At 36.4% G+C, this 25668-nt stretch overlaps 2 protein-coding genes across 10 annotated transcripts in view; both read right to left on the bottom strand.

Moving 5' to 3' along the window:
* Window positions 1–682: 682 nt before the first annotated feature.
* Window positions 683–2447, bottom strand: LOC132909798 (ubiquitin-conjugating enzyme E2 J1-like). Its single transcript, XM_060964895.1, has 5 exons — window positions 2160–2447; window positions 1661–1866; window positions 1399–1589; window positions 1169–1286; window positions 683–1101 (listed from the first exon to the last, which is right to left on the bottom strand). The coding sequence occupies exons 1-5, from the start codon at window positions 2194–2196 to the stop codon at window positions 853–855; spliced, it is 801 nt and encodes a 266-aa protein (XP_060820878.1). The 5' UTR covers window positions 2197–2447; the 3' UTR covers window positions 683–852.
* Window positions 2448–9764: 7317 nt separating this feature from the next.
* The window catches only part of LOC132909776 (serine/threonine-protein phosphatase 2B catalytic subunit 2-like), a 234993-nt gene continuing 219089 nt past the window's right edge, over window positions 9765–25668 (bottom strand). For 3 of the 9 annotated variants that reach the window (XM_060964859.1, XM_060964861.1, XM_060964858.1), the window contains 5 exons: window positions 23197–23280; window positions 20508–20592; window positions 19377–19474; window positions 18342–18557; window positions 9765–14013 (listed from right to left, as the gene is read on the bottom strand). In XM_060964859.1, coding sequence (XP_060820842.1) covers window positions 18364–18557; window positions 19377–19474; window positions 20508–20592; window positions 23197–23280 — 461 coding nt within the window. In that variant the 3' untranslated portion in view covers window positions 9765–14013; window positions 18342–18363. Of the gene's footprint in view, window positions 14076–18341; window positions 18558–19376; window positions 19475–20507; window positions 20593–23196; window positions 23281–25668 lie in introns of all 9 variants that reach the window. The other 6 variants (XM_060964866.1, XM_060964860.1, XM_060964863.1 and 3 more) reach the window with 3 other exon arrangements.

Below are 25668 nucleotides of genomic sequence, written 5' to 3'. Positions count from 1 at the left end.
TTTGGATTGAGAAAGATAGAAAGTATTGGTATTATATTTGTACTGCAATTAAATTTTTTTTTATAACTGGTGTATTTTTTTTTTTCTTTTTTTTGATTTTTATGTGCACAGTTTCGTGAAATACAACATAATAACTTGTTTAACTTATATTAAATTCATATTAGTTATATACATTTCTAACACATGAGTTATCTACATTTATATAACAGTAAAGAAGGAAAAAAATACATTATTATAGTTCCAGACTATAGCAATATAAAATTAAAATTTACCTCCATGAAAGATATTAATTTTATTGTAAAGTATATGTGACTAAAAAATGTTTGGTCATTTTTGTACAGATATGATAAGACTTTGATGAGAGTAATACATATATTTGTTCAAACTGATCTAATATATATATATAACTAAAGAGTTATATGCAAAGTATTAACTAAATATGCGCGTTAAATGCAATTTGTAACTCTTTTATTAGTGAGAATAGAGTTATTTTTAAATCAAAGTTTGTAAGTATATATTGTATATCAAAAAGACATAAAGACATCTAAAAGACGATTAAATACTAGTAATACTAACGCAATTTATAATTCTTATCATTTTTATGCTCATCAAAACAATTAGTTTCCATAGTGAACAACTTTTTTGTAAGAGTAAGAGACAGTTGTGTACTAAGGTAAATATATCAGTGCAATCTCTGTCATACATTATTTTCATGAAGTTCTGATTATTTCTAGCGTGTATAAATTTGACATCCTTTTCTAATTTTAAAAATGTTTCATAAAATGTGTATAAAATTTACTTTGTTTTGTTAACATACTTACAATTACAACGTTTTGTTACATTTAGAATAATTTAAACAAGAAATAGCCGTCGCAAAACAAGTAGAATTATCGCTGATACCAAGGAAGCGATCAGGATGCTCCAGAATAAATCGTTCGAAGATGATATTGTTTCCACCTGTTGATTTACTATGACATCCGATTGCTGTCGATCTTGATTCTCATTAGTAATCGGCTCTGTGCTACGTTGTCTCAATTGATTTTCTGAAATGCTATCTGAATTGACTAAAAAAGATGTGTCTGATGTTGGTGAGTCATCAGCCTAAAAGTACAATTTTTTAAAATACACGACATGTTATCAGTTGATATGATAATAAAAAAAAAAGTACCTTTAATGCTATTGTGTTTAACATAGTTTGTTCTTCTACTGTAATAGGTTTTTTAACTGTGTTCTTTGACAATAAATCAACAACTTTCCCACAAGTGTCGCATTGCCAGTTTAGTGATCTATGGCAGAACATTTTTATAATCATTATTAATGTTTTTAATCTTATTGATTATTAATAATGTTTATTAATAGTATAAAAATTGCAAAATTATGTCAACTTTTTGCAAGTACTTTTTTGCAAGTTTTTGCCTTTCCTCTTTACTATAGTCTAAAGATCCGATTGTCCCATTTCCTGGTGTTGGCATAAAAGCAATTAAAGCCAATAAAGCTGTTCTGATGCTCCATGAAGGCTGCCATGTTTCCGGATGATGCCCAGAAATGCTTAAGCAAATCTTTTTATTGGTTTCAAAACGGCCATTGGGCTAAAATGACATGCAATGAATGGCAATGCATAGATTAAAAATCAAGGATATTTACTATTAACATTGCTTACTGTTAATAATATGATATTTGGAGGTTTCATAGGATATTCCGGTGGCAATAAAATTCTACCATGATAAACACCACCTTCAAAGTCTGTGGATGGTGGTCCTTGCACAGTAAAATGCCACTCAAAAAGATTATCTTCTAAAGGAGATGCACAATATTCTTCCGTAGCTTCATGAAGCTCTCGAGCCTCTCTCATTAATCTTTTCACAGCTGAAATTTCATTTGTTAGATGATGTAAAAGACCAATATGATATTGCATATAAAAAATCATTAAATGCATTTAATCATATAATTATTTCAAGAAAATGAAATATATTTTCACGGAATACATATTGTAGAAGGAAGTTTGGCGACACGTATAACGTGGAGCCAATTTTTCTAGATAACAAGCGTTTTGTAGAATCGTAGAAATACGTATGCAGTGTGTATTATTTATTGATATGAATCGTGATCGTAACAATGAACAAACGAAATAAAAAAGAGTTGTCCTGCCGAGAACTTACCGGGACTTTTTGCGTTGTATTTCCCTTCGAATGACATTTTCGCGAGTGTGTCGACCGAGGTTAACAACTGGAATAAAAATAGTACTTGAGCTGTGTACTATCTGTTTTGTCAAACGGCCTCGGTACACCAACGTTGCCAGCTACAATACATTCTTCACATTTTTCCTCACGGTTAATTCGATCATCGGAAAATTACACGTTGCACTTCAGATAACGAAGAAATTAATTTTGACGTGGCCTAATAGGAGCGACGCGAACAGAAATGCACAAAAAATAACGTGAAAGTGGCCGCGCTTATTCCGTGCACGCGCACTTATGTCAATTTCTCTGCTTGAAGTTGTTCGTTTACGAGTACGCGCAAGAGCTGACTCTGCTAGGAATTATCTTCGGAAATTTCCAGACGCTCTGTCTATGTCTAAACGACTCTTTTCATGGTTTCTTAGGATTTCACGCAGTCACGATTCAATTTAATTATATTTAAAAAAATATAAATTTGCGTAATAATCCGCAGTCTAATAATCTCGAATGATATAAATACCGAAGAAGGATTACTACATGATTTTTTATCGTTTAAGATAATTATAGTATTGCAACTATTGTAATTAAATATTATTAGAAATAACATAAAACAATGCAATATTTTTAGAAGTGACAATACCTGTGCGCACTTAAGTTAATGCGAATGTTATTTTCTATTTAATCTGTAATATCTATGATTATGTCAGTACGTGAGATAAATAAGATAGTAAAATATAGTTATGGTTACATAAAACGTATTGATATGACTGTACTGAAAAAACGCGTTAGTATTGTAACATAATTTTGATTGCTATAATCTGGAATTTAATATAAAATTCCTGGAAGATAGGATGCAGGAAAGAAACGCTAATGTATTCGTGGAAATTATAGACTTTATTTTTAGAATATTCTGAATATCATAAAACAACGTAAACATTCACAACAAATGGGAATAGGGTATTATTTATAATAGTAATAATAATAATGTTATTACTTTATCATAATAATTAATTGTTATGAATATGTCATCATGACGTATTTATAATTATGTATAAGTAAGATCTTTCATTTAATTTTTAGCAATTGTCCGTCGTACCTTCATCATTTTCATTTTTCGTTTACTGATAATAATCATAATAATAGACATAGTGGCCATATTTAATAATAATGATAATCATCGTAATGGTAATAATAAGAATAATAGTAATAATAATAATAGTCGTAATGTTTTCTATACGTATGTTGTCGTGTATATGTATATATAAACAAATATAGTTATGCTTATCTCGTAAGAAGGGATAGAAGTTCACAATGGCGCTAAACAATGTATGTAATGCAGTTTGCTTTTTTCTTGCATTCTTTTTGTTCTTGTTGTTACTGTCATCGTCCCCATTACCAGAATTATTCTCATTTCGATAAAATCACATATGTAGTCGAAGGTCTTAGGAATAAGATTTTCTCGTAATAGTAAATAGACAATAGTAAACGTGCGTATGTACAGTTTTATCGTTGAATGCCATTCTTTGAATGCCGCGAATATAAGTTCGATTATGATTCATGCAGTGTTTTGTGCAAACTAGGCGGATACACCTTTAATAAACCTATCATATTTCGTAGTATCTTATCTAATCGATTCAACAATGTACTCAACAATGATCGAACGATCAGTGCGAATACGATGATTTCGTTGATTTTCGTAGCAAACATCCGTTATAATCACGGGGATCATACGTAACATACTTCAAATGACATCATGTTTCGTTACTTTGTCGTTTCACCTATCATTACGTCCATTGCGTTTTCTTTTCTTCGTTTTCGAGCATGGTAGATATATACAAGTGTATCCGCCGTTATCATTGCATAAAACTGACGAGAGAAACGAAGACTAAGGCTACGATTTCCCTGGAAAAATTAATTCAAATCACGACGAAGCGCGTTTTCCTACCCCAACCAACCTCTCTCTTTCATCGCGATACTTCACTCACGATTCTTACACTTTGATTCGATCGATTTTATCCTTGTTTCATTAGAACTTTTTACTCTTTCAGTATATCTATTCAGTTAACTGTTTCCCATTATCGGAAAGGCAGTTTTATTCGCATACGGAAGAAACGAAAGTTCACAATACATCCAATGACAATTCGTAATGCCTGTTTTCTTTCTGTCGCTTGGCCATCATTTTTATGAATCTAGGAATATAGAGACGTAACATACCGTCACTAAGGACATCATTGTGGGATAAGTGTTGAGGTAAATTATGCCTAATTTTTATTGAAATACTATTTGAAGTATGACAGTTAATATGTGCCAAATATTTAGTTAAACATTATTTCAATAACAAATAGTAAAAGTACTAAATATTTTTCGTACTAAAATATTTCTATAAATATAAATTATTTGTATATAAGTATAAATTCTAATGAATTTATGGGTAATCACCTAATAATCTTTTCAGTAAAAAATTAGACATCTTGATTAAACCGATCAATAATCTTCGTAATTAGCAGCGCAGAGAATGCGTGGAAATGTAATCAATCAAATTTAAATACAATCGAAAGTCCTCTATCCTCTTCGTCTATAATTTTATGTTCCAGTCTTATATTCCTTGATCTATATAACTGATTCCAACACAACGATTTAAAATATTTTGTCTATATTTTTTTATATTTTTTATATTTTTTATATTTTTTTGTTTTCCTTGTTAACTCGATATGTACATACGATTACCGATATAAGATTAATGGTGGATCACAAATCGGCGATTAGCAAGCAGTCAATGACATTTAACGATAATTACAAAATAACGGTGAACCGTTATGGTATATAGATATATACACACACGCGCACACACAAAATTCTATATATGTATATGTATATATTTACTGTCGCGGCAATAATACGCAATAATCAGTCGTAACAGGTACATAAAAGTGGTTTGTCGGTGAATTCGACCGATTGTGTTTACATTAAACAAATTTCGCACCATTGTACGACGTTTTGTTTAAAACATGGAAGCTTTTCCTCAATCTAACTTATCATAAGTATGTACATGAATCTGTCTTACGTGAAAGCAATTTGAAAAATGAGAAAACGCGGTTGTCTCGCGTAAAATTTACCACGCAAACTCGTCGTAGATTTCTGTGATAGAGAATCGTTGTTCGGTATCGTCGAGAACTTCTAATCTCTGGATGTGGGGGAAAAATCGATTTGACTCGCGATCGATCGAATTCGTCATTGAGTCGCAACGAACGCTGCGGTGAAGCAACCGAACGGTATCCGGTACTACGTAGCAAAAATTTGTCTTTCATAAAACTTTCAGGCATCGTGCCAAATACGACGAAGAACGTGGCCAGATTCTCAATTTTCTTGGTTCGTCCTCTTCTTCTTTTTCTTCCTCTTTCCTTTTAGCAAAATTATATTAAATCGATCAGATTCGTTCAACGATGGGGAAATCTTTCCCTCTTGAGACAAGATACTTTCAAAATTTTGCGGATCCGCTTCGTACAGGAAAAGTTTCCCTTGGTTGAACATCTGGTTATATATATTATATCGTATATTATATGTATATTTAGTATTTAGTTTATGATCTTGTGTTCTGTCTCATCGTGTATGTCGCTACCTCCGCTCTTTTCTCTTCTCTATTACGTGTGTGTCTGTGTGTATGTGTGCGCGCGCGCGTGCGTGTGTGTGTCTATATATGTATATAAAAGAGATGAGAATGCATGTAACTTAACTCGGTATGTATACATATTATATGCGTATATACATGTATATAACCGTCTATAAGTCATCGCAAAAATTCTGTTCCCCGAACGTGCGCCATTTTATCGAGTTGTACGCGCCAATGAGGCTATTGTATTGCTTGTCGATTATCGAAAGAGGTTCGATGAGTATCTGAACAACGGTTGCTCTCTCTTTACTTGCGTGGTTTCCTCCCTTGGCAGATAGAATTCGAAGAATTAACGAAGATGGTTAAAAAAGTTCTCTTTGTCGCGTCCTTTGAGAAACAAGGTGTTGGAAAGACAAGTTTCGTTATTATTATTATTATTATTATTATTGTTATTGTTATTATTATTATTATCATCATCATTTCGAAGGTATCTAATTTGTTCGAAGATACGTTAAAGAAAAAAAGGAACTCTGCAAAATTTCCGGTGCAGATTGTATTTGGTATCTTTCTTCTTTTTCTTTTTAATATTCTTAAAAATTCAGGTGTATTTTTCATTAAAGCGTTTACATGTGGTTCCTTGATAATCAATAATGCAATCGCAGATATTTCTTTCGATATTTCTTATGTTTTCCCCTTTCTTCGTTCTGCCCTTCCTTCGACTTCCTTTCTTATCGAAAAATCTAGATACTAAACATCGACGCATATGACTTCGGGTGGCGCTACAAATCGCGGAATAACATTAGACAGAAATAGAAAGAGATATAAAGAGAGATAGAGAAAAAGAGTGCGTGTCTTTGAAAAATGTAGATAAAATGGTAAAATACTCGTTTTAGCTGTTCTCCTTGTTCGTATCACGGAGGGGCAAAAAGTATCTCGAACGAGTTCGTAACAATCTAAGAGATCGCTGATCCACCCTCGCTGCTCGATTTCCCATTCGATTAAGTTCGATTCGTAAAGTTATATATGTTACTAAAAAACATACACGATTATATTACACGTTAGTTTTACTAGTGCATACGTTTGCGATTTTTCTTTTTGTGTTTTTTCTTTATCGCTTAACCATTACAAAATATGTAACGTGTCTATGTTTCATACGTTTCTTCCGTCTATCGTTTGTTCTACATTCTAGGAAGATGTAGATATTTTCTGAATAAATGGTACAACAGAAGGTACACTGTCTATCGTCAACGGTCTTTTTCAAATTCTCCTGAACGTGGCGCACACGATCCAGCATGTGATATAGTCGTGGATGTCGTATCGCGTAAAGTTACATATTTAATGCACGTTACGTTATTATACCCGTACTCTTTCGTACAACGATGAGACTCAGAATATGAGAGAGAAAAATAAAAGGAATCGATCCGGGAGTCGAGAGGATGTTTCAGTGGATGCGCACATTGTAAATCTAAGAGAAAGGCTTTGGGACAACCCCAATCGTAAGCTTAACGATATACACGCTTCTACATTATAATACAGTTCTCGTTTTTCATCTTTCATTCTCTAGCGATCTTTGCCACGCCGACGTATGCATTTCCTCTGTTATTTTCTCCTAGATGACGTTTAACAACTCTTTTTCATCTTCTTCTGAAACTGCTTAGAAAAACACATAACCAAGTTCGAGTCGATAAGTTCGTTGAATCAGCGTTATTTACTTTATCGATAAAATGCATCAATCGCGTAGGCAAAGAGCGACGTAGATCTGTAATTACGAAAACGAGGACGGTTCGGGTATAACAAACGATGATCGTATCCTTTCTCGAAGGATCCGATTAATACTCGGATATTTTCCATTTGATTGGAGGATACGACCGTCAAAAAGGACGATCCTGTATTTTTACCGAGACGTTTCATTCTTCGGCATATAACGCAAAAATGACCGGCATTGTACGCGTTCGTTCGACAAATCGTACAATTATAATTGCAATTATAATTGCGTTTGCCCTGCTATCGTAGACACAGTTACAAATTGCACTTTGACACACCCGTTCATTAAGATCGGAACGAACGACTAAATCTGATTATATCGTGACAGGATCGATCCCTTGTCCGGATTGGTAACGATCCACGCGCTTATGGAATATCGTTACCGATCCATGGTGATCCGAGCCGAGTCGATAAGGTTTTCAACGATTTATCGACGATCGATCATTGATTTCTTTCTTTCTTCATTCCTTTATGGATTTTTTTTCATTAACCTATCTAAAAAGATTTCTACGACACGATACATGTTAGGATCAAAACGCCCGCACAAATATGTACAATATGTTTGTTTTAAAGAGGCGACTGCATAAAAACGTACGTTGGGACACGGTTCGCGTTCAGGAATCATTATCAATTCTGTCCATCTCTTCTTTTCTCCCATCGTTTCGCATTGTTTGTTTTTGATTACCGCTTTATTATCACTCGATATAAGAAAAAAAAAAAAAAAAAAACGCTTCGTTAAACAAGGGCCCCGATAATAAATTCATCGTTCTAGCATATTTTCCCTTTCTTCTATTTTCTTTTTTTTCTCTTTTACCATTTTCCTTTGTTCGAGCGCAATTAGGTACGTATGCGGAACGACGGTAATTAATGATAAAACTCGATTGGCAATCGTGCTCGACGCTGTATACGTCTTAATTACAGGGTATTACCATAGATGTCTTATTTAATTGTACGCGTTCTTCTTTATCCTCTGATTTTACACTAGCCCAAAAGGATCATCATCCGTATCCCCCTTTTTCCTTCTTTTTTTTTTTCGTGTATAACTATCGTTTCGCGAACTTTCAGTATGATATTTCCCAATGATGAAAATGAAAAATTGGTAGAGATTGAGTTTATCAAGGGGAATAGAAAATTCGATGATGCGTACAGAAATATTCGACGTTGTGAGTAGATTAGTAGATTACATTTGAAAGAACCGTACACCGGAAGCTGAGGAACATCGCGCGAAACAATATAGAATCGTCACGTAACGAAAAATGGCGGATCTAGCGCGAAGAGACGAACAATCAAAACTTGCGATACGGTAAAACACACACTGAACAAATTTATATATTTTTTTTTTTTTATTATTATACACGAATATAAGAATTCTGTTTGTTTGTATAATGGAAAAAGACAGAATGGAAAAGAAAAGGATAAACAACAGGGAAACGCGATTATCGTGCGAGCAGAAAGCGACGAATAAAGTCGAGCTTTTAGTATAGCAGAGGACAAGTGGATTCTCGATTACATGGTCCTGAATCACCATTATCGTGTCACCCTCGTCGTAACGCAGCTGTAACGACCATCACAATATCGAACAGCAGTAATAGATAATATACACGTTTTGTTGTATATTAACATTACCAACGGCTCTGATTTCTTTTTTTATTTCGTTTTCTTCACTCCGTATAACACTCACTCACACTTCTTATGTACTTTGTAATATATATATATTTTTTTTATTCTTTTGCGTTTCGATAGTGAGACGATGTGAGAATATTAAATATAGCATCGATAACGTCGTTAACGATATAACGGTAATAATTAATAGGAATAATGATATACAATATAATAGTCATGATAATAATAATAAGAATAATCATATAATGACAATAATCAAATAAGTAAGAATAACCGTATCTCACAATGATCGTAATAATAATCATAATAATAGTTAATTAACGCTATATCATATGTATAATATTTATATATATATTTATATTTATGTATATGTATTATTTATATAGCTGTATATTATATATATATATATAATTGTATTTCATTATTATTTAACACATTTCTTTTGTACAAGTAAATCAATTAAGAATAAGTACAACTTGGTAGCAAAGAGAGATAGAATTATACTATTCACTGTATATCTTTATCCATAGTGAGAAGAGATATATATATATTTATACGTACATGCGTTTATATATACATACACAATATACTTTTTTGTATATATATATACACACATATATTTTATTTAATTCATTTTCATTATAATAATATTCTTTCATTATCTTTATTATGTTTCAGACCGTAATTCTTGCACGCTGTCGTCATTTGGCTGCCGGAAGTGACCTTCTTTCCTACCATGCCTTTTCCCCAATTTTTCTTCCACCTAAATATTTCGTTACGGGCCCTTGCTCACCTAACGTGACTTTCCATTAACTCTCCCTTCACAGTGGTATGCTTTTCGTCGCGATACCCGCTCGTCTTCTCTTCCGCTTTTCATCGATCTCTAGAGAGAGGAGGTAGAAAAAACAGCGAAAACGACGAGAAAGGCCCGCGACTCGATCGCGAAACCGCTTTATTACTAGAAATATTACACGACGAGGAGCGTGGCGCAGCCCCGTGGCTGCAATCGTTTACGAAGCTGGCCACGGCCGGGGAAGATGACGTCGCGGGGACGCGACGATAAGCGCGGGAACGCTTCAACGAATGAAGGAGGAGCCAGCCAGCCATGCACTCGGGAGTCACAAATAACGGGAAAACGTGGAGAACTCAGTATACAACTAGCACAGGAAGGAGAAGCAATTAACTTAGAAAAAAGAAAAGGAGGGAATAAAAGAAAAGTCGTGAAACTGTCGTTTTTTCATCGACCGACACAGATGGCGCCATCGCGATTGAGATTCTTAAAAACAGTCGACCTTGAAGCGAAAGATCGATACGCGCAATGTACAATTGTAAAACGAAGGTCAAATCATAAAACGATCGATCAATTAAAATTAGCTACGTATCAACGCTCTGTCTCACGAACTATAGTTACGTACAATGGGGTCAGGTGATCTTCGAGCGAAGAGACAGCAAGAATCGTAAAGGAATTATAGTTTGGCACTGATACCCGTCAGCTTGAACTCAACACGCTCGCGTTTAGCTAGGAAGAGCTAACCACTGGGAAGTCACGTGTACCGAGGTTCGATCTCTCCGCTGGTGGACTTTATGGCACGCGAGTATCCATCTTGGAACGCTTTGATTCCACCATTTCTCAAACATTTCTCGCGTCCAGCAGACCCTTAAGAAAAAGAAATAGAGAAAGAAAAATAAAAACTACAACGTAACTACGAGACAATTTGCTGATATTCGCCCACCATTCTGTCCACCCTACGATCCCCTTCGTGATACATCCTTCCAAAGATATTAAAAGCTCCACTTCCGGCACCAGCTTTGAACAGCGTGTGGCTGTGGCCCAGACTTACGTCGGATAGTAGCAAGAACACACATTAAAATCATAGAGGATCAACGTTATTAGACGTGTCATGCGTGTGTCTGTTCGCTTGGCCTTTCCCTTTGCTTTCCCTCCAACCATTCTCACGCGATTCAGAGGACTTCGAACATTCTGTCCGTTATTGCATTCCCGTTTTCCCTCGCTTTATCATCCCTCATCCCGTTCTTCTTGATTACGATAACTCGTACACAATGTAAATACCTACGCACGGATCGATCAAGCATTCTGCCCCATTTCCGTCTGCTTCGTCTCTTCTCGAGAACGTTCCCCGCAATTTCCTCACGCGTTAAAATGCCTCTTTGGAAACTGGTTGAGGTGTACGCATCGCACGTCCAAAACGAGCACACATGTCATGGTTTATCGATATAATTGTATAATATGTGCTATTAGATCCTTCATGCGCGGTCGAGGCTCACGAAGCCTCGAGAGATTCCTCTGCCTCGTCGAGCGTGCCATTTTACCCATTCTTTTCCTTCTCTCTGTTCTAGGTCATCATCTTCGAAGAACAAATAGGATGCACGGATCCGTCTCGTGGACGTCGTTCAAGCGAAATCGCTGTCCGCGGTTAGCACGGTCGCGCGGAAATCGGCGAATCGAGCTCTCGTCGAACGAGAATTTAAAATACCCATTCGGGTAGATTGGTCAAGGGGAACAAAGTTAAAACACTCGGAAGATGTTCTCACAAGTGACCAGAGATTAAAATTCACTTGGTTTGAGTGTGCGTGCCACCTTCTTTCTTTTCTCTTTGGTGGCAACGAGAAACACACGTTCTAGTTTAAAGAGAATCCTCGATGTTTAGAACATCGATGGCGATTCTCTGAGAAAGGATGAATGGTTTCTGCGAATTTGTGGGATTAGAGGAAGGATTCCTAGGTCGTATTCCTTGAAAACCTTGGTCCATGATCGGTACCAGCTAATTCTTGCCTTGAATTCAATCATCTTGTTTTATCTTGCTTCTTCTATCTTTCAATTATTTTTCATTCGTTACTGCTCATTATTTCAAATGGATTATTTAAGTTTTAAGTCCTAACTAGAATCGATTTGAATCCTAGAAAGAATAGTACGTTGGAAATTATGAAATATTTGATTAATCGGAATTAGCTAGTCGAGGATCAGAAGCTGTCGTCAGTTTTGCTGGAATACAGGATGAGGCTAAACGTGTTCTAAAAAAACGTACGGACTTAGTCGATGTTCGATAAACCGGTTAAATTCGTTCGAATGCAACGTGTGCTACCGCGGAGGAAACAGTTTCGCTTGCAGGTGGGCGGAAAACGATTCGCTCGACGTGCGATGTTCCCTTCCATAGGTGTCGCGAGAACTATTATTATGATCATCATTAACATCGTGTATCATATTCGATAGTATCGATGATCATCGTAATAATTAGTAATAATAACGATAGTAATAATAATTCATAATAATAATTCATAGTAATAATCATAATTTTAATTAATTAATTAATAATATATATATAATATATATGCGTATATTAAATAAATTCTCCGATATAACTTACGTCTTAATCCTAAAGCTTAGCTCGACTTACGATTTAAGTATCCCCGCCCCCATTTTTTTTTACGCGCGCGGAGGGATGCCCGTGCATCCACCAGGGCGAACTTCTTAAGAATCTAATGAATCCTAAAACCGGAAGCTCCGCCGTACCGACAGGCCAGCTGCCTTAAAATTTTTCTTCTTTTATTTTACTTTCCCCCTTTTGCTTCTTTGCCGGAGGAGCGAAACACCACGATCTAGCGGTCTCCGCCAAAGAGAACAGAAAGCAAAGCGAAGAAACAGAAGCAACGTATATACGCGTAGAAAATGGTTTAAAAGAGAAAATAATTTTTTCTAATATTCCTCCCTTATTACCCTCTCCCTTCTTTTTATTCTCGTTCCTTCCAAATCATTTTCATCGGCATGTATAAATTATTTCCGTTTTTCCGCTTTGATCTCCGTTCTCTTTGGCGGAGACCGTACACGAGCGTGTTTTCCATCCTTCGTCTCTTGCCTCGATCGTTACTCGCCTCGCATACAGGAAGATCGAACGACAATCTTCCTTTATCACGTTCGATTCCGAGAAGATCAACTTTCCAACCAATTACCACGCCAACTTCTCTGTACGCCTTCCATCCAGCGTCTCCGATAAAAAAAGATCGGCCAACCTACAGCGCGATGCTCTTTTTCCTTTGCTTCTGCTCCGTGTCCACGCGCGTCCCACCTTCCCCGACTTCCAAACGAACCCATACGATTTTCGCTACCCTTCGTTACCCTACCCTTGCGTCATTTATCTTACAATCATCGGTACTCTATATATAACTCCGTACGGTCATCCAATCTCGTTCCCAATCTCGTTCAACTTCTGTTCTTCGCGGTGCAGCACGCGCGTACACATGGAGATCCATTCGCGACTTCTGCCTTCCTGAGAATGAACCTTCGTACGCGTCCTGCTCGCTCTGACGCTACAAGACGACTTTTAAGTGGTGATCCAACGCGACCACGGCTCGTAGAGCGGCAGAAGAAGGTCGTACGAGTCGTCGTCCTCAGGGAGGAAGAGGACAAAAGAGACGAGTGCACGGCGGGCGCGCAACTCCTCTCGCGAGGCAAATATTCCGGCATATTTCGGCCGCGAACAACAGAACGGAGCCAAACGGCTCGTCGTCGAGTATCTTAAACGTCGTGCGGAACATCTGTCGCAGCAACGGCTGCCGAGACGCCAGCAACATACGCGACGACGACGACGACGACGCTCGTTGTTCCCCTGATGGATTGCTTCCTCTTCTCGAACTGCATCTCTGACACTCGCATCTCGTGGTTGGCCGTGGTGCGACTCTCGTTCCTCGTTGCGATGACACCTTCTTGACTCGACGAACGGCACGTTGGCGATAACAACCGGGGGTGAGAGACGAGCGATGGTTTGGATTTTTCGACGGTGGCGACGACAGCACTGGGACCTTAACACCCATCCTTGCCACCTGAAAAACGTGCAACGCTGGCCTCGTCTTCGTTCCATCATGCTTTGCCGGCCGTGTTCTTCCTGAACATCGTTTACGCATATTGGTGAATATTTTGCATGTTAGATTCGAGTTTGCGTTTGGCGTTTATCGTTGACGTATCGTGGACGTAAGACCCGATGCAGACGAGCGGCACGCGTTATATCGTATGTTTCTTTTGTGAGACAGAAGAACTTTGTTTCTCTGCTCTTCCAACGATTGTGTCGTACGATATACGTTGTTTACAATCGGGAAAATAATGAAAAACCTATGACGCAGCGCCAAAAAGTCTCTCGTCTGCACCCGGCCTTAGAGCCAAGGGTGAGGATAGAAGTCGAAGATTTGGGAAATTAAAAAATTTTGGCTGGTTTTAACCTGCTGTCTTTTTTTTCTATCTGACTTTTCTTTTGTTTAATTTGATATTGAATTTCTTCGCGATTGGAGGGAAGATCGTAAATTTGGTGGATTGTTGTTTCTACGTTTCGTGAAATAATATTTTCTGAGCGATTAAGAATGGGGTAAATTTAAATTTTAAGCATGCTTGACGTGTATGAGTGACAAGTTTACGTATCCAGTGTATGTGTCATCATAAGCGATGTTTTTATTACAGAGAGTAAGATGGAACAAACGTTGAATGATAATAGATATCTTCTCTAACAGGGGAATGTGAACGCTATTCCCATTTCCTTTTATAATACGAATATCTTTAGGACGAATCATAAAAGAGGGTAAGTACATGAGATGTTACGAAAATACGTGACGAATAAGTACAGAATGAGAAATCAGATGGAACAAGTACGATAGTAAAAAAAGACAAAATTAATATTAATCGATAGATTTTTGTTGTATATTTGGAAGAAGAATGTATATTTTTTAAGAACCAGAATCTTCGACTTTCAAATAAGGTACGAATCCGTGAATTAATTTGAAGCAAAATTTATGGAGTCGTGAGAATTGCAAAGGGTTCGTCTGATGCCCGGTTTCCCCAAAGGATTCAAATTTCTGAAAACTAGCGTTTCCAAGTGGTTGCTGCAAAGATCTTGCGAACGTTTCTCCGATGGAGAAGCATCGCTGATGTTTAAGATCTACTTTGGGGAACACGGAGAAATAAACGTGCGCGTAGTTTGTGCGAGTCTATCGATCTCCCTTCTACGACTCTGCAGCCTTGACGTTTAGCATGCGGTGAATTTGGCTCGAGGGAACCATTTATTTCAGACAAATCCTTCGATTTACTGCTGTTAACAATTGTTAACACAGTAAGTTAATTAAAAATGATAAAAAAACATGATCAAAAATGAAAGTTTCTACCATGTGTATATTTTCAATATTTTTATATTTTTCTAACAATTTTTCTATTTCAATTTGATCTAAGCCATCGTACGTAGAAAAAGAAAAATAATCAAAATTTTACCTTTTTTTTTTTCATATTCTTGTATTATAATTTGTATAATTTTGAACCATTATGGCTAAAAAAGAAAAATAATAAAACAGCATATTTCCTCTTTAAATATTCTTTTATTTTTTTCTTTTATACTCTTTCCAAATTTTGAATCGCCAAAAGATTGACAAAGGGAAATCAATGAATAAGTTATGTAATGTTTCGTTCTTATTAGTGAAAAATATATTTGATTAGTATCGTGTTTTTTTTTCAAGGGATTCGTCATTCTTAATCCTTTCGTTGCGACGATAATGTTATTAGTAGCTTTGTGGCTGTTAATGGCTGTCAAATGCTACTGATTGTTTTCGGTGGTTCAAAGGGCTGACAATAAACGGCCGCAACTACTTGTCTCTAATTTCGTTTAGCAGCGGACAGTTACCGTGAAGACAATATCGCTCAAACTTTGATAAATGTTAGCAAGTTTAGCGGAGTTTGTAATTCGAGGAGCGAGAGGCTGCAGCCTCGTCTGCTCCTGATATACTAATTTGTATTTCTAACGAGGAACAACCCGCTCCTACACAGTTTCCATTAATTACAACGTCAACGGTATTTTTATTACCAATTGTAATTTAATTCTCGAAACTCAACTAATTAAATATTATTAATTCAGCATAAACGTAAGAAAAAATTTGAAAGATATTATTCCGTTCGCTGCTAAAGGAATATTACAGTAAATCGCAACTATTTATTCTACAATATAAGAACAAATAATAATTATTTATAAAAATTCTGAATATCGAGTCTTCCAGATATTTGTAAAAAATGTTAAACTTGAATTTCCCACGAAATTTATAGAAACGTTAAATTCCGAATCTTTCGGCAAATTGATAAAAATTCTGAATTTTCGTTTCTTATGAAATTCATTGACAAATTTAAAGTCTTTAATTCTTCAAAAATTTCTCTAAAATAATAAAAATTCTATTCTCGTGACATCGAAAGGATTAAAAAAATATCATCGAGGGATGAATATCGAAACATCAACAGCGCGTTAACGAGGGACGATGTTCATCAGGAAGAACGATTCGGCCAACAAAGTGTTCTCCACGGGTCGATACTCGTGCAACACGCAACAGGAAGCTGTGAATCCACGTGTCGCCGATGGTATTACCTTTTCCAGGTTAGTTGTGACCCCGTGACCCACGTGTCAAAGTTAATCAACCACGCGACAAAGGGTGAGAACAGACAAGTCAGATATATATATGTTACATATGTCTGAAGGTGCGTATCGTGCGTGATGAGTTAATCGGTGTACAATTATCGAGCTGTTTTCGTTACAGTTTTCGATACACATTCACTCGTGGAACTTCTTACGTTCATTCTTCGATATCATCAACTCTTTCCAACAAAACAAACGTTCAAACGCCTGAGCAAGATACTACTTTAGTTCTTTTATTGATCATAATAATGATCGTAATATACATTTTTAGTCGCTCCTTTCGTTCCTTTATATCCTTCGAATGCTCGATCCGATCGATCGACGAACGAGTTATCGTTTTCGACACATTCAACGACAATCGCTTGCCGATCTTCCTCGTGGATCCTGTGAATTTTGTTACAGTACGATTCAAGATAGTTACAGCGAAGTCGTAAACTGCGTGTATATTATAAAGCTGTTATACGAAATCCGACCGAATAATACGTAAAGGCGGACACGACACGATTTCTTATGGAAAAATAAGAAAATAATATAGAATAGAACTTTCTCATTTTCGGCTTAGTTTTCCGGAAAATTGAGTTTGAAAATTTACCAAATACGTTCGAACGTAGCTAATTACCGACCGAGTAAGCAATGAGTACACAATCAATAGAAGGTCATCGTAAAAGTAAAAGTAAAAAGTATAAAATAATATTTTTCCCTTTAAGGCTTTATTTTCTCTTTATTATCTCTTCGGAAATAAAGTGTCTTGAGAATAAATTTTATTTTTCCTTCTCTACTTAGTTTTACGCGTAGAACGACCTCCTGTCGGTTATTTAATCATGTCCAGTGAGGGATTAGCCATGTTCTATTCTATACTTTTTCTTATTCTTCTACAAGGAATCACGTCCTGCACACTTTTACATGTTATTCGGCCACACCCTGTATATAATAACTATATTATAAATATTACCGTGTTAGTAAATTTTATAAATCTGATAAATTCTACAAATTTTACAAAATCTCAGTGTATTTAAACATAGATTCTATCAAATCTTATAATATAACATTATGGTGAAATATGCGTTGAATGAAAAGATAGCAAATGTGATAGGAGAATTGGAATTAGGGATTAATAATCTGAATATTATCGAGAATACTAGCTGCGAATGAGACGGTCATTCTACTTTCTTATAATTCAATACAGATAAGACAATGGACTTTTAATTTTATAAGGAAATTTTGCCAATCCTTTATATAATTGTAGATTCGCATCCAAAACATATTTAGCTTTTTCCATTTTCTCTAGATATATATATCTCAACATTGACTACAGTGTTCATAGATTATGCTAGATTTGCTGTTCTCTGTGTATACCTACAACTAATAAACGATTCCTCAACATCTACTTTATTCTCTTTACAATATATTAAGTTTACACGCGTTAATAACTTTCTCTATATTATCATTCTTATGGCACACAGCTTTCTTCAACGAACTTCGATAGACCCGGACCTGTGAATATCCAATAGTACGTATTTAATTCTTAACTAGCTGTGAAGCCTTTACAACCTTGCCATATCGTGATTCGTACCTATATATATCAATATATATATATATATCAACAGGACCAAAGGATCGAGAATCCAAATTTAAAAAGAGCAAAGATAGAAATCAAACGAGAGAGAATAAAAACGCTCTCCCCGTCAGGTTCATCCACGTGGGTGTGATGTGTACCTTGATTGGACGAGTGTGAGGCTCACGATTGCGGTTGCGGTGTGTTGTGGTCTCGCTTGTCTGCCGCAGGAGCCGGCGGCTTTATCACGGGCTTCTCCTCGTTTACCGGCGTAGGCGGGGCGTCCTTTCTTGGCGGCATTCTTTCGTTTATGGCGTCCAAACCTTTCGCCTCGGCGAACGAGGTGATTTTGTGGTTCGGCGAGAAACCTTGCAGAGCTGTCAACAATAATTTCACGTTTCAACGTTTCAACGGAACGTTTCAAGGGTGTAGTATGAATAACGCAAGAAAGAAGGGGAAGTTCGATGAAGGGAAGATCGCGGTGGTATTTGTCAAAATTTCGACGAGGGGAAAATGGAGCGAAATTCTTTTGTCAGAGAAATTCTAATCTACTCGTGGTCGTTTCTTTCGATCGTTAATTATGATCGCTGATTAACGATTCTTGTTAGTCGTTAAAAGTATTAGGTTGGTCGAAAAGTGTCTTTCCTTTACAGACGCGTCTTTTACAACAACGTGTCTTTATACAAACATGAAACCTAATTTGTCGAACGTTGTGATCTTTATATTGATAGAACAAAATGGATCATACGTAATTCGATAAAATAATATAAAACGAAAAATGTTGTGCATCCATTCTTTCCTTATAAAACGAAAGAAACTTTTAGGACGACCTAATAACTGGTACCGAGCTATGCATCATCAAGCTTTGCTACCGGTTCAACATTTTAGAATTAGTAGTTCACTGTTTGGCCCATGAGCCGTGTCATAAATGTGATTATGTATTACGAGACTGTGTACTTTGACTATGTCCACTAAGTGTATCAAGCACCCTTGACTATCCGTACTAATTGCACGTTATAAATACGGTTATGTACCATGTACTACAAGATGACAACAACATCGTAGATAATACATTACAATGAAGTAGGGACTAATTTATTCTTCCTGAATCTATTAGAAAAATATCGTTTACCATTAGATCAGCTGCTGCAAAAAATCGCTCTATTCACATGTAGTTGATCAGAAACGAAACTCACCGTTCTTTAGGGACGTCTTTCCACCTGATAACGCACCAAGAGGTAAAGCGCCAGTTGGCGTTAAACCCTTCAGCTGCAGCACGCTCTCGCTCTCCTCTCTGAAAGATAAACAAATTGACAACAATTAGCATCGCATGGAAATAAAAAAGGAAAAAGGAGACAAAAGATGTGAGAGTAATGGTGTAATCAATTTCCCTCTTGATTAACTGCTCTCAATAAACGCGTTCGAATTCGCGTTAATCGTTTAGCCAGAAGCGTTAAAATTTGCGAGCGAAAGTTGAGTTCGAGCAGAACGGTATAGCGGAATTTTTCGTCGATTTATCTTTCATTTTTGATTTCCTCGAAATCTTCGAGCCAAAGCCGATTAACAACGATCCCGCAGCGATACGAACACAGGATTGTTCTCGTGAAATATACGCGTTTCACGCGCGATCATCGATCGATCGTGAAACATGGATCGACTTCTCGCAACGTTAAGCAATTCTATCGGCTCGGTCGACGCATAATCGTTCCACCAACCGAGTAAGTAGCTACCGGAATATGGTTTGCGCCGGTGCAACATCATCTTCGTTTTTCAACGAAACTTTCGGTTGTGTGCAATTTTTATGGCTGTTGCGTTGAGCTACAGTTGCGATCTGGAAAGTTTTAACGCTTCTCTCCGTTACGCTAGTGTTTTTGTAGGAAAATTCTGCTCCAAGTCTCTGTATTTCGATTTCTATCAACTGTGCTTTGTCTCTGCCAGTTGTGTGTAGTGTACGACTTTGCGAATTTCGAGTACTTTGTGTTTTTCATCGTTTTTTTTTTTTTTTTTTTTTTTTTTAGTCGATGCATGTATGTAAATTCGAAGCATGAAATTCCTCGTTATTGTTTTTTCTTCTTAATTCATTTTGAAAAATATTTAACCAGTTGCAAAGACTCGTATGCAACTATTAAAATAACAACGCAACGCACGATGTACCTTTGATTTTTAATTTTAAATACTACCTGTTTCTGCTGAAACTCCAATATATCATCGGTTAAAGATGATATTTTCTCGTTGCATTTATGAGATACATTTTTATCGATAGAAATCTAATCGGAGCTGTTTGAATAGTCAAATTTAACTGTTATTAATTAAATTTGTTTGCTGACCTGAGGACGGAGAAAACGCGCGCCATCTTGCCAATGGCTCTGATCTTGTTTCTGATAACCTCCTTGCGTAGATTGGCTGCTGCACCTAGAAAAGCGACAAGATTCAGTTAGGACGATCCGTCTCTCGATAATTTAGCTGATTCATTCTCAGTGATCCACGAAGTCGCGAAGGCACGATGCTAACGAATAGAATCTGGCGCTAAAGTTACTAGGATCTAGTGAGCTTCTAGCATAATTTCACTAGCGATCAACTTGCGTAATTACATACTCGCAAACAGCCGTTATTTTCGAATTAATAAACATGAGGATACTTATGTATTGCCTATGAGTAGCTGCGTAAAGAAAAAAGAAAAAAAAAAAGAGTAAAAAGAAAGAAAAAAATAGTGAAAGAAATGGACATTATAGATTTTACGTGAAGCTAAAAATATAGATGAACGATCGTGGATTTTGATTTGCCTTCGCGAGATCTCGATCACGAATTCGCCCCGCGACTTTCGTCGCGAAGTAATTCGAAATTCGGCTTTTCACTACATTATTCATACAACAGCTTATCCGGTGATTATGTTATTAAAAAAAATTAAAGGAAAAAAAAATGGAAAAAATGTCACTCGTTATTTTTGGGTCTCACGGCAAACAACAACGGCAAACTACAGCCAAAAGAACTCGGTGCACGCGACGAGCGAGTGCATATTAGTCTCGGTGTACCATATTTTGCTCTTTCATTGTGCTCATCTGTTTTTTTTAAGTCTAGGTACGAATTTATTATTTGCATAAAACTACACGTATTAACTTTTTTTCATCCGACAGATTCATTGGAAAATTTCTTTATTCTGAACTCACTCGCGTATACTGGAAATCATCGATGTATATTGAATCGTTACAATTATCTTTCCTTCACGGATTACCGAGATCTCCTATTCGTCTCTGACCAGCAAACTGAACGATAAACGAACAGAAATACTCAACGTAGATACTCATCGAACTCTATGCAAACGAAAAGTGACGAGAGAAAAAAAAGTAGAACGATACGTGAAGAAAGAAAAAAAAAAAAACAATATATTAATCAACAGAATTGTTTCACCGTTTCGAATTTCGCGCGTCTCGCGGCCAATCGCTCTGGCGCGTGCGCAGAAGCGATTCTTCGTGATTCTCCCGCTTTCCGAGCGAGCCGTTTGTTCGTGTACGTTCTCGTTCAAAGTTCACACGAGTCTATCGAAGCTTTGTCTATTTTATTCCAGTTTTTGTACCGGAATTAACAGATTGGTGACAAAGATGTGAAAAAATATAAAGAAATCCTTCGAATCGTAATCGTATATTGAAATATAATATATATATGTATATATACACGTACATATATATTATATGCGTAAAAATAGAGAGAGAGTGCACGAGGATAATAGCACAAGCTCATTGCATATAATAAATGCACGCAGTACGTATGGGCGCGCGCGCGTGCACGTGTTACAAAACGGAAGCCGATGTGCGAAATACGTGCGTATGTACATCGTAATAAACAGCGACTACTAACATGCAGGCCAATGGTTACATAAACCATAGGTTTTCCTCAGTTACGCGAGAAAAAGACACGGCCAATGCAAGAGAAAGAGATCAACACATGCACATGCAGGCTTTGAGCGCGGGTAAACGTACGCACCATCGGTCAACTACGGGTGCTTTTACCAGTCGCCGTTTCGTATGTTCGTCGCTACTTGCCTACTTGCTCGTTCGCATTTTCTCTTTCTTTCTTTCTTTTCTTTTTTTTTTTTTTTCTTTCGTTTTGTGTTATTTAGAGCGTAGTTGTGTATATACGTGTTCGGTCGCATCTTTATGCTCGATGTTTTTCTAGTCTTTAACCCGTATCCGTGTGGTAGAACTTTAGTCGTTGTATTCAAATGTTAGAATTTGAAAGCAACGAAATTTCATTTGATTCTAAGCTTCGAGTGTTTCAAAATTGTAAGGGAATGCGATGGTTAGAGAACTGAATGGTTTGGAATTATTAAATTTGTTTTAATCGAATATCTTGCTAATCGATTACGTGGTTTTTTGATGTTGAAAGTTTGGCTTGAAGACTGAAAGTTTTTCGACTGAGAACCACTGGTTAGTTATTGAGGAGTGACCATTAAATTAAGCCAGTAGCGAAGAGGTTTCGGCGTGAAATCGCTCGTAAAATTCTAGGCGCACAGTTACGGGTTAAGAAGCAGACTACGGATAATCGACTAAACAAGGTATCAAATAGTCTAAGGGTCGGCCATCTTGAGTTCACGTCGATACAAAATGGTGGTCTCTTTCCGATATCGCGGTACAGTGTTTAAGACTCAAATTGAAGAATTACATTATATCGAATAGCATCAAATAATTTCTTTATAATCTTTGATTTGACGAATATTATACTATTCTTTACATTTTCGATATTTTTTGAAAAGTTACAAATAGTTTGTAAAATCTTTCTTTGCAATTTCATTTTATGTTATTTGAAGGGAACAGTTAATCCTATTCGTCGTCAGTAGACATTTTTTTTGAAGAAAAAAAGGAAAAATAAAAAGAAACAGACGTTTACTCTTTCTCGTTCGTTTCTAGAAGACCGAAAGAAACAAATAATATGTATACGTATGTATATTAGTAAGTAAGAAGTCTCTAAGATTTAGCTTGTTCGTTCTATAAAAAAACAATTTCACATGAATCGACATACGTGAAAATATCGTTCCGCTGTCGCTGTGTTTCCGCTTCACTAAGCATTCGCGAGTTAAATTTGCGGATGTCGGGGCTTGTGACGCTACAGCAAATCGGGTAATTTTGTCACTTATATAGGAAAACAAGAGATTCGTTCTTGCTGATGAGATAATTGGCGAATTAGGAGATTCTACTGACTCTATCCGTTTTTCATTTTTGAATTATCGAATGGAAAATTCTTGTTTCGTAATGTACAAATTTACAAATTACTTTCCTTTGTATTATTCAACTTTAAGCTATGAAATAATTTATCTCTTTTTTATTTTTCTTAATAACAATAGAATATTCTTAATTCTTTTGGTAACATCGTTTAACGATGTCAACTACGTGAATTTTAGTGGCGTGTTCGGGTCGAACATTGAACAAGGTTCAATTTCGCCAGGCCAACTGCGGATTCGTTTTAATTTCTCGTAATCCGCAATCGCGCGGCTGCGCTGCATGGAAAAGCTTTTTGCGAACGTTCTGCTGAGATGGCAGGAAGAAAACATTTCTGGAATATCCTGCGACGTCCATTTCCGCGTAAAAGCGTGGCACGAAACGTCAGCATGAATCGAGAATCTTCGTCGTCTATTCCGTTCATTTAGAACTGCGCGAACACGTGCCGATAAAAAAGATATCAGAGAAAATAAAATAGAGGCAAATAAAAAGAAATGTGGAATTTATTTTACTTCGGTCACTTTACTCTGTTAGGTTAGGTTAGATAACGTTCAAGCTCGAGAAGTTTTAAAAGTACGATCGATATTCTGGACTGTATGGAGTGTACACATTTGTCTTGTAGGTTTCAATGTGCAAATTGAACACTGGTTCTCTACACGTTAACTAAAACAAGCTTCGTTAAAAATGATATTGGGAAATATAATGCCTTGTCTGTGTGTTGTTTATGAACGTAGATAGAAGATAATCGTCTTAGCCGAGAATTCTTCAAATTTCTTGCAATATATTATATTACAACGTACACTATTGACCAAATATTTCGAATCGCGTCTCCAATTATAAATGCTGATTTTATTGTTCCTTCGAAATAAATATCGCTTGCTCTCGCTATGCTTGCCTACGAAACTAACGCTACGAATCTCAATAACGATCTTCGTGTTTGCCTCGAAAGAATTTTCCAAGTGTCTTTTTACCTTTTAATCCAAAGTTTACCAAAGATTTTTGCTTCCTAGAACAATAGAACTTTTAGCTGACTATCTATCGAAACGAAATTTCGCTGAATAATTTCTACGAAACGCGTTAGTAATTTGAAAAGCTTGGTCAACAGTATGCATCTTCTCCAATAAAAACAGAAAATATCGTCGAAGTTAAAAAGAACGAGAAACGTTTTTTCAACTTGCCTGATCAATAGCAACGACTGAAGCGACCTTCAACGATGTATTCTCGTATGCTTTCGCATTTGCGGCGATAAGAAAATATCGAAAGCAGGAGTGGAGGAGGATATTCAAGAAATTAGAATAAAAGGGCATGGACTTCACAGAGAGCCTAGAAAGAACGATCTCTCCTCTATAAGGAGCTATCCTAACCATGGTGGTTTTCATTTCATTTCTTTTCTTTCTTTCTGTCTTTTTTTTTTTTTTTTTGATCATTTGTACGATCATTTTGACGCATTCTTCCAGGGAGAAGAGCGCACGACGAAGAGATTTTAATGGGTCTCTGACTGAGGGGAGCAGACATTTATCGATCATCCTTTACATCCTGCGGCTTTCACTGAGAAGGACGATGCGGCACATACAACGACGTACGTCACTACTAATTTATACAACAGATCAAGCCTTTGCTCTCTAGACATTTACGTGTCAGCGCATGATTATGCACTCGTGGTCTGTCGCAATGGGCATTACCATCGAATATTCGCCAATCTTTACGATTTTTATGTTAACATTACACGCGTAACTTAGTTTGGTGTCTTTTATTTCTAATTAGATCCATTCCCGATATTTTCTCATCTTTATGAAATTTTTACAGAGATTACTTTGTTAATAGTTAACGGTAGAAAATGACTAGTCAGGTTATTTTGACTGATTAATAAATCGATAAAACTTATTGTTTTTATTCATAAACAGAATTAAATTGCACAGTTCTATGCATCTGTGGCATAAACATTAAGACGCAAAGAGCATAAGAATGTACGCAACGTTAAAAAAGTAAACAAATCCCTGCCCGTGCTGCACTTTTTTAAATTGTTTCGCCAAATCGTTTTGTTAAAAATAACAACAAATTCTTCTATGACAATTGTTTAAGATATAACAAAGAAAAAAAAGGGAAAAGAATTCTGATACTTTTAAGTAGCTTTAAGCTACATGATCCACGAACGAAATATAAATTTTGTTTAAAACGACACCAAACTAATATTATGCACACTTAATATTTCCATATTTATCAATAAATTTCTTTATCAATTCCCATAAAGTCGAATATATTTCAACTTGGAAAA

Source organism: Bombus pascuorum, chromosome 8 (assembly GCF_905332965.1).
Source record: "Bombus pascuorum chromosome 8, iyBomPasc1.1, whole genome shotgun sequence".
Taxonomy (NCBI): Eukaryota; Metazoa; Arthropoda; class Insecta; order Hymenoptera; family Apidae; genus Bombus; species Bombus pascuorum.
Note: the sequence above shows the minus strand (reverse complement) of the source record. Positions and strands in the feature narration are given on the sequence as shown.

What these genes read in the sequence shown, in the direction of transcription:
- LOC132909798 (XM_060964895.1), bottom strand. Translation starts at nt 2,196, where the DNA reads ATGTCATTCGAAGGGAAATACAACGCAAAAAGTCCCG. An exon ending in ATACAACGCAAAAAGTCCCG is followed by an intron (nt 1,867 to 2,159) that starts GTAAGTTCTCGG and finishes ATGAAATTTCAG; the next exon opens with CTGTGAAAAGATTAATGAGA. An exon ending in AGGCAAAAACTTGCAAAAAA is followed by an intron (nt 1,287 to 1,398) that starts GTACTTGCAAAA and finishes GTTCTGCCATAG; the next exon opens with ATCACTAAACTGGCAATGCG.